The 10,000-nt window shown below is 37.6% G+C and overlaps 1 protein-coding gene across 2 annotated transcripts in view; it reads left to right on the forward strand.

The window, feature by feature from the left end:
* Positions 1–10,000, forward strand: part of LOC138033867 (uncharacterized) — a 47,602-nt gene that overhangs the window by 34,536 nt on the left and 3,066 nt on the right. For both annotated transcript variants that reach the window (XM_068881733.1, XM_068881734.1), the window contains one exon: positions 5,201–5,271. In XM_068881733.1, coding sequence (XP_068737834.1) covers positions 5,201–5,271 — 71 coding nt within the window. The remainder of the gene's footprint in view (positions 1–5,200; positions 5,272–10,000) is intronic.

Consider the following 10,000-nt stretch of genomic DNA (forward strand, 5'->3'; position numbering starts at 1 on the left):
CGGAAGAGAGTTAAAAATACATTTTTGACAGTCTCATGATCTTGTTCCTCCTGTTTGTAGTAGAGTGAAATCTTTCGCTGTGACACCACCGCACTTGATATGAAACCACATTCGACAACTCTCAAACTGAATGGCTCGATAGTTGACAGCAATTTTTCTACCGCAATTATTACACTTAATCGTACCAACTTCTGCGTGCTTCGGTCCTGGATTTGGGCTGATATCACCAGCAATGATCAGTCTCGCTAGCCGTAGACTCCCTACTGTATTTGGATAATATTTCATTCTTGCAGAAAAGTATGCCCTTCTTCGTGATCGAGTGAAACCAAGATGGCGGACACTTAGCCATGTGGGCTTCGGATTGCATGTAAGCACGGAACCACCATTGTAAATAGCTGTCGCTTGAAGACTGTTGGCCTACCGTCTAGAATAGCCTACACTGTTTTCTCGACAGTCGTGAGTCATTTGGACTAGAACTGCCTAGAAAAATACTACTATACTCGGAGAGCATCGAAAAATACGTTCTCTCACCATGACGACCGCTGACCGCTGATATTAGCAGTAGTATACAAAACAATGGCTGGTCATTGGTCAAAATTTCTTTAACTTAAGTAGAGGTGTGCGTATAGGCTGTCCCCTGTCCCCTTACCTTTTAATTTTATGTGCTGAAATCCTGGGGGCAGCAGTAAGACGAGATTCATTAATTAGTAACATTCAAATTTCGGACAATGAATGCAAAATAAGCCAGTATGCTGATGATACCACGCTTTTATTGGACGGTACAAGGTCCTCAATAGAAAAATCCTTTGTGCTTCTTAACATCTTCGCCAAATTATCAGGCCTAAAAGTCAACTACGAGAAGACCGAGGCACTCTGGATTGGATCTTTTAAAAACCGAACGGATAAACTAGCAATAAATCAAAACATCGGAAGGTTAAATCCCTCGGAGTATGGTTCTCGATTAGCAAGGAAGAAGCTGTCGTGCTAAATTACCAGGAAAAGAAGGAGAAAATCTCTAAAATCTTAAGTTGTTGGCTGCTTAGAAGATTAACTGTGCTAGGGAAGGTTACTGTTATTAAAAGCTTAGCTGCATCTCAGCTTGTCTTTGCCATCTTATCTGAAAGAAATACATCAACTTCTGTACAATTTTCTTTGGGATGGGAGAGGAGATAAAATTAAAAGAAGTGTGATGTTAAATGAATATAAAGATGGTGGATTAAAAATATTAGATATTCGATCCTTCAATTATGCTCTGAAAGCAAAATGGGTAAAGAAGTATCTTGACGACAACAATCAAGCAAAATGGAAACTCTTTTTTTGACTTTTTTATTAAACAACATGACGGTAAATTACTTCTGACTGGTAACTTGAAGCAAGCTGATGTAACTGGTTTAAACATTCAGAATTCTGTTACCAAGGAAGTAATCGAAATCTGGTCAAATCTAACCCATGATGAAAAAACCCAACTCTCTTACCTTTTACTGTAGTTTATCGCGTTTTTAATGTCCAAAGTTGATGGTAGTGTTAAAGTTAGATTCGACGGAGACCTCCAGCAAGCGCTCGAAGAAAGCTCGTCTTTGTTTCCTGTTGTACATTTAAAAGCGGAGTAAAGACTTACAGTTGAGAAAATTGTGGCGAGAATTCGAAGAGATGTTTTTGGGAAATTGCCCACAGGCTACGGAAAGAGTGTTACCTTTCAACTGTTGCCTAGAGTTTTAAAGTCATTGAAGACTTAAGGTTATGAATTCCCGAGTAATCCATCGGTGGTAGTGATTTTTCCGCATATGTCAATCGTTGAGGACCAGGTAAAGTACATGAGGTCACTAGGAATTCAGGCCACTTACATAGGGGAAAGCAAAACAATAGCTCAACAAGGGGCGTTTTCTTTGTTATACGGAAGCCCGTAACCATTAACTGGGGACAAGAAATTCAGGGCAATGTTGTCTCAGGAGTTTTATCAGAAGAACACTGTTGCTGTTGTTTGTGTTGTGATGAGGGACATACATTTTGTAATTTTTTGTAATAAGGTACATACATTGGTAAGAACACTGATTTGTTTACGAGGAGGGGTGCTACAATAAATTCATTGTGGGGGTCCTGAAGGGGTAAAATGGGATGTTGTTGCTCTGGGAAAATTGGATTTAAGCAGTGCTCGAATTTAGTGGTCTTCCGGTCGTCTCAGACTACTAGAAAGTTTACCGGGCGACTAGTTTTTGAAAATGAAATGGTTGGTTGCCCTAAGAGAAAACAACTGACAACCCAGCCAAAAATAGAAAATGTATTACATAAGCAGCACCCGACTCACTCGACGGTTTTCTGTTGTCAATGCCCGGCCTGATGCTAGTGTGAAGTAAACAATAATTAATTTGCTGCAGTTGAGCATTTTCCCGTGTTTTGAATACCTGTGGCTTTTACAGAAAACATTGTCACATAGGAAAATTCCCATGTAGCTGGCAATGGAGTTTTGAAAATGCTTAAACTTAAACCCAGACTTTCACAAAAAAAAAACACAGGCGCACACTTTGAACTATGGGATACTCACGCTCCAACGCCATGCGATTGCATCTCAACATGAACCAAGCATTTATCAGGGAAACCAAATATACGGGTTTAGTTCCCGGTTTTTGAAACAGGGACAACCTGGAATTTTCTTAAATTTCGAGCTCTGATTTAAGTCACTGGCAGTGGGATTCGATCACTGGGAATAATAAAAACATTGCCAAAAATTGGAATTATGAGTTAAATAGTTTCAAATTGGATTGATATCCTCCTTTCAGGATCCTCATTATCTGGTATACTTAACAGTAGATCTGGCTTTTATTTAAGGGTGCTCAGTAAACTTTTCTCTAAAAGTTGACAGACACCTCACAATATCATGTATTTGTCACCATCTCAGGCTTTTATGACAGTTGAAAGCTGATGAAGTAAACCTTGTGACTGCTTAAGATTAAGTGGAATTGTAGTTACATCTCTACTAACAATAATGCAATATTTTAAGACATTGTGTACTAGACAGATTCTAGCTCGAAAAAAACAAGTTTAGTGGACTTTTTCAAATTCCTTTGTCATTTCGCAATCAAGAGACAACAAACTTCAATAATACATAATAAGAATATTCACTTTAAAAAGACATGCTCATCAGAGCAAAAATATATTATAGAAACGAAAATCTTCCAATTAAGCATACGTTAATTTTCAAGCTTGTTTTATTGTTGTTGTTGCTATTGTTATTGAAAACGTTGGAGTGGTGTACTTTTGAAAAATACAAGTTTAATTTTAATTTTAATTTTTTTATTTTTCTGGGTCCCGCGACAATTTACCCACGACACGCGACACGCACCATTAGACTATCACAATGCCAATAACAGTTGTAAATGCGAACTATTCTACGGTTGGGTCATGGAATGTGGACTACTGGACCACGGAATTGAACTGGTATGAGATAACGGCACCGGACTGAGTAGAAATCAGAATAGACTGCAAAGCAAAAAAAGCACGTACTTACTAAGACCAATCAACAAGAGGCCTACCTGCCTTAAATGTGAATGCTGGGCCAATTTAATTTCTATGTAGTTACCTGTTACCTGTTACCAGTTACCAGTTTCAAGAGGCTACCTGCCTCTTGTTGATTGGTCTGGTGTTTGTTTCTGCATTTATTTGGACATGTAAAGCTGGACACCAATGGCAGCGAATATCCCAGGGATTGCAAAAAAGACAAGGACCGAAAGTAATTAAGAGGCAAGGACAAAACATCTCTACATGTTGGCAACTGACAAACAGCAGATTACACGCCGACAGCTTTAATATTTAATAGGGTATGGTAATTGCAGATGGTAAAGGGACAAGCAAAAGAAGTATACTGCTAAGTTATCTATCTCTGTAACGAATTTTTTTTACCTCATAAAATGAGGACTCCATTCTCCGAAGTAAACGCTTCAACAACATTCACTTTAACGAGCACGTGTCCGATGCAAATTAACATTACAATTGCCAATCTCGTCCCCAGAGTCCGTTTTATGTGCAGTCGTAGTGAAGGTCCATAACAACCACTGTTGTTTCAAATTTTTGAGCGTGCGTAGACGAGCCGGAAACTCGTGATTTGCGGACTTCCTGCCTTAGAAGTGGCCGGGGTCCATTTTCTTGGCGTTAACCATAAGAAAAGCGGACTCTGGGGACGAGACTGTACATTTGCTTGAACTTTGACACAGATAAACTTGTGCATGCCTGGAAGTGTAAATGTCTGTCATGCAGTGTCGGTTACCTTTGTATCAATAAATACCAAAATAATAGTGGTAAAGTTTTTTTATCACGTACCGTATTTGTGAAATCAATCTAATTTTTGTCCCCAGCAACTCTGAATTGCAAGAAAGGAAATGAATTTAATGTGAATACTGGGCCAATTTAATTTCTATGTAGTTACCTGTTACCTGTTACCAGTTACCTTTTAAGTTAAGAAATGTCGAAGCAAGCTCGAGAGTTTAATCTTTGAAATGTTGTTCATCCAAAAGAAAAGACCGAAACTGAACACTCAAGCTGACTCCATTTTGCGCGAAACATTCACGCCCATCATGCTTCATTAGATTATGTATTTTTCACACTTCTTTTTCTGTATAAATACTTATGTTAATTTATTTTCATTTCACTTTTGATAATGGTTACATGAAGTCGTAGAGAAATCATGTAACTTCGCTTTTTTCGTTTTCTTTCTTATTGCAATGTCAATGTTTGTAAACAAGAAATATCGATATGGGAAGCACAGCGGGGAGAGGCTCCAAATTAAGTACACCCAATCAATAAATAAAATTCTAAAGGTAGCACAAAACGATTAATTGATTTAAGAATAAGCTATCATGCTCAAATATCTAAATGTTATGCTATGCATAATCTATATACAATATAATTACATGGATAAGATATCGATAAAAGTACGTATACAATCTTATTATTTGAATAGTAATCTAAAGCTCTTTATCAGTGACCTCCAGGCATATTTATAAACCAAATCATCACGACCACCAAGTCTAGAATATTTTTCTTCTCCTTTGGTTGAAGGGTTACGGTACATATTGTATCAAATTACAAAAAAAAAATTGTATCCGGCTGTAGAGACACGAAGAATCAGTTCTTGTTTTTGTCAACAAAATCACTCGCTCTAGAAACGCAGAATTAAACATTGCACTTCCTTAAATATGTCTTACAGGTTACAAATACTGTGCTGGCAGGCGGGATGAGGTAACGAGGAGTGGACAGTATTGGTTCGGAGCACATAAGGTAACCTAAAGTTTTCTGAAATCTCATGGTACCTTCATGGCACTGGGTAATTAATGCGCGAGTAAAAGTGGTGAAAATACCTCTATCCCGGGTATCCCAACGCACAAATGAAAGTTGCTTGCACATGCATGGCTATGAAATCATGTTAATTAAATGCGATGTAACTGCCAAAAGTGATGGCGAACGTAACCTTCCAAACCACGTGGCTGAAAATAAATCATTTATCTGATACGAGCGCATACGAAATGAAAATATGGAATTCATGATTGATGAAGTTCAAGTGTAGTTGTGGGTATAGTTTCGAGCGTAGTTGTGGTTGAAACTGTACTGATGTAAGATAGCAAAGTTACATAAGTTACAACATGCAAATAACATACTGGTGAAAATGGACAAAGGAAATACAGCGTCAAGAAACTACAAATACTTATAAATTACTGGGGATAGTATTGAGTGAGACTGCAGGACGATTAGGAGACTAAGATTAAGATTAGGAGAGAGAAACTATTTATAGTAAACTTTTCAAGCGAACTACGCAAATCTTGTTATTGCCAGCCAGTATGGCAATCTCAGTCGGAAAATGAGTAATATTTCTCTGTTTTTTAATTTTTAATTTTAATTTTTAATTTTAATTTTTAATTTTAATTTTTAATTTTAATTTTTAATTTTTAATTTTTAATTTTTAATTTTAATTTTAATTTTTAATTTTTATTTATTTTTTTTTTCGTGTCGGTAAAAGTCTTGCCTGTCACTTCCCTTCTAAGTGGCGTCTGTGCAGAGAGTCTTCTACGCGTATTTTGTTAGGTTTGAGGGGGTTGGGGTAATGCGTAGATTTCTCTGGTGCACACAGGAGAACATTTAATTAACCTGCAAATGGCGTTTTAGTGGATCTTTAAACAAAAATATACCCTTATGGAGCTCAAGAATGGAATGTGAATTGGATAAACAAGACAGGCGGTGAACACCTGAAGTGCATCTGGGATCTCTGTTGTCTGGCTATTTGTATTTATTTGTACTCAAGTCTGCACAGTTGGATAAACAAGACAGGCGGTGAAAAACAAATATCTGCCATCTGTAAAGCGACGAGTAATGGTCTTCGACAACATTTTCATTTTTCGCCGTTGAATATCAAGTGAGCTTTGTTTCTAATATTTTACTAACTTGGTATTGATTTAAAACTCAAAGAAGCTTTTTATATAAATAAGATCAAACCTGAACTTAACAAACAATTACAACAGCTTTTCTCACGTTTTAGTTTACACCTTGATGTTTGGTGTCACGCTGTAATTAGTACCCGCTTTTGTATTACGTCATGTTGTAATATTTTTCATCTACCCGTAGACTTTATAACTGTTCACACTTAGGAACTCATTAAACTGATGATGGCATAAGCATGCCGAAACATGTCTTTCAAAAAAGTTGTCTGTTTCCTACAGTAGATATATTTAACTTGGTTGCATTGCGTTACTTGTCCATTTAGTGCGCACTTTCTCATCGTCTACAGGATCTCTACAAATCTCTGTTGCTTACAAAACTCGTTCTTGTCAAGATACAAGATGCAAAGATATATCATTCAAGTCGCTTAACTATGTTGTTTACAATGATACCAATTTCAACACTATCCAATGTACGAAACCGAGTTTAATAATTTTGAAAGATGCATGTATATTTAACATGCGTGCTTTGCAAATAGACCGTTTTACAGCTGTGTGCTTAGTTTCCTGGACTTTAAATGAAAGTGATGCTGGAATTGACTTTGTTTTGATAAAAACCTGACTGCTTTTCTTACATAAATTCCTAATAATTAGCATGAGAACAACATCATTAACATAAGAAAAGCCGTGAGGTTTCTATCAAAGTAAGGTCAACTCCAGACTCACTTTCATTCAAAGGCCAGGTAACTGAGCACACAACTGTAAAATGGTCTATTGACTTCCATCAGAAACCCATAAGGGTTGAAACGTGTAACGCGCGTTCACAGCTTCCGAATATTCAGTGCGAACTGATTGGTTAAATGTTTCATTGCTAAGTACCATATTTGGAAACCCCTCGCTCTTGTTGTTCCAAATATGGTGCTTAGCAAATTGAATATTCAGAAGCTTGTTTCCCAGAACACAAGGGGCCGTTACACGTTTCAACCCTGGGTTTCTGCTTCCATGCGATACCAGTACGGGTTCGTAAATTTTAATCGCACTGTCAGTTCAAGTTATCCTTTCATGTTTGGTACTGTTGTAAAGATCTATCTTTCCTTTTTATGAATACCTAAGAATTACATGTAAGTCGTCATATTTTAACCAAGTCAGCGATATATTAAACAATTATTGGATGAGGTTGAGCATGATATCTTGAATTATGATACCCGAGGTCTGTGTTTTCTGCCGAAGCCGAAGGCTGTGGCAGATAACACAGACACGTTGTTTTGATAATTCATAATATCATGCGAAAACCGAATTCAATAATTGTATTATTATACATGTTTCACATAATTAATCCTCATAGACAGAAGCGAATCGTTCAGCCATTTTGTTTCTGAGGAGAACACTCCAAGGGGCTTAAAAAACCAGGCAAACGTTTAACTTGACATGATAAATGTAATATCAGCAGCAAATATTACATTTATCATGTCAAGTTCACAAGCTATTGAGAAATGATTGAATGCTCTCGACCAATCAGATTTTTCATAGTTAGTCTGGTGTATAATAATACTTGTTGACTGTCACGGTCTGCAAATTGCCAATGTTTACAAAATTCTGTCGCTTATAAAACTCTATCCTTTCAAGATACATGTTTCAAACATTTGTTACTGAAATCGCTTAACTGTCTAGTTTTCATCATCGGATACCACATTCAAGGTTGTGCCATATACTAAACCGTGTTAAATATTTTTTTAAAGAGACAGCTATATTTAACATACGACGTGCTTTGCAAATTGACTTGAATCCGATAACACCGGTTCAAAATTTTTTTTCGGACGCTTGATTCAAGTTTTCCTTTCATGTTTCCAAAGTCAGCTTTACGATTCTTTTTCGATTTACGTTTTCCTACTACGCTCACTCCCTTGAAGTCACGTTCGTCCACAAAATGCATCTACGCGTTTTTCTCAATATCCTCCGCCATTTTTTGTTTGATGGTAAATCGCGAACGACGCGAATCATTGCGTGGGAATGCGCTCAGCTGCCAACATTGGTAAAAATGGGGACACCGGATCTCGCAGGAGATCTAAAAATAACTTAACAGGGATTACGATTACTTCTCTTGCCTTCATAATCTCTTGACTTCGACAACAATCTTTCGCTCGTCGAGCCGAAATCAAAGTGAGTTGTATTTCTAATATTTTGCCAAGTGTGGTGTTATGTACAACACTGAAACCAAATGGCAAATTCTCTGGTAACGTATGGGTTCAACAAACACAGAGAAGGAATCGAACACTTTAAGTGGATCTGTGATCTCTGTTGTCTGGCTATTTGTACTTATTTGTACTCCATTTTGCACAGTCTTCAGGTAACAATTGGAATTTTCACTAATTCTTGCCAACCTTCAATGGCGTCGAAAGTCATTGTAACGAGAATGGCGTTTTAGTTTATCTTTACACAACATATACCCTCATGGAGCTCAAGAATGGAACGTCAATTAGATGAACAAGACAGACAGTGAAAATATAGCTGTCTCAGAAAAAAATATGTTTCGTCGTATGAACGTGTGGTGTGAGCCAAAGGGCCTCTGCTGCCACGACTTCTGGGTGGCCCATTAAATGGTCTTAATGGAGCCCGACTTGAAAAAATTGACTGGAACGCTGCAGTTCAATGCCACCCAACTTAGTCCCTTATGTTTTTTAGTAACACGTACCACAGACAACCCAGTGTACGCTCATGGAGCGTCTAGTCTGATTTGATCTTATTTCTCAGCTTTCGTTCTCCTTATTTGGAGATCTTACACTCTCCGATTTCGTATATAAATCGGTTTCAACCCTTGTTGACTCCATAGAAGCTCAGGCTTACGTCCTTCAAAATGAATGCCACGTCAACGACTCATTCAACCGAAGTCTACGAGAAAATTACACATAAACTAAAAGCAAAGGAGAATTAACTTTCTTTGCGTTGAAACAGTTCTCTCACAATCATAAGACTTCTCAGCCACTTCGACTAACTAATACTAAATATTAAATTTTCAACCTCGGTTAATGCATTTCTCGCGTTCTGATTGGTTCACTCAATCTCGGATATCAGCTCATATTCCTTAGTTTGATCTTCTATGGCAATTGATTGCGCTAAGCGTTGCTAAGCTAAAATTTGTTTCGCTGGAAAGCGAAATTTCTCTCTGAATAAAGCAAAAAAAAATCTTTTTTGTGGAAAGTTTGGATCAATTCCGACGTTTAGAAGTAGGCAAAAAAGTAAGTAACGTTCTTGTGATGACAAGGAAAGGTTACGTTTATACAAACGTTGGCAGTGAAGCACTTATGTTTTAAACAGAGTTAACTGAATAGAGTGTAATGTGAAGTGCTAGATTTCAATCCCATATGAACCATGTGAGCGTTAGCCCAACTGTTGGTAATGGGGCCACACAAGGACAGAGAAAAAATCTGACCCGGGTGGGAGTTGAACCCACGACTTTCGGGTTAGATCTCGGCCGCTATACCGACTGAGCTACAAGGTCAGACGGGAGCAGGCCGTGGGATCTGAAGATGTTAAAGTCACGGCAATGAACATGTACAAGTACAAGGAATGGTTACGTT

Source organism: Montipora capricornis, chromosome 14 (genome assembly GCF_036669925.1).
Source record: "Montipora capricornis isolate CH-2021 chromosome 14, ASM3666992v2, whole genome shotgun sequence".
NCBI classification, from domain to species: domain Eukaryota; kingdom Metazoa; phylum Cnidaria; class Anthozoa; order Scleractinia; family Acroporidae; genus Montipora; species Montipora capricornis.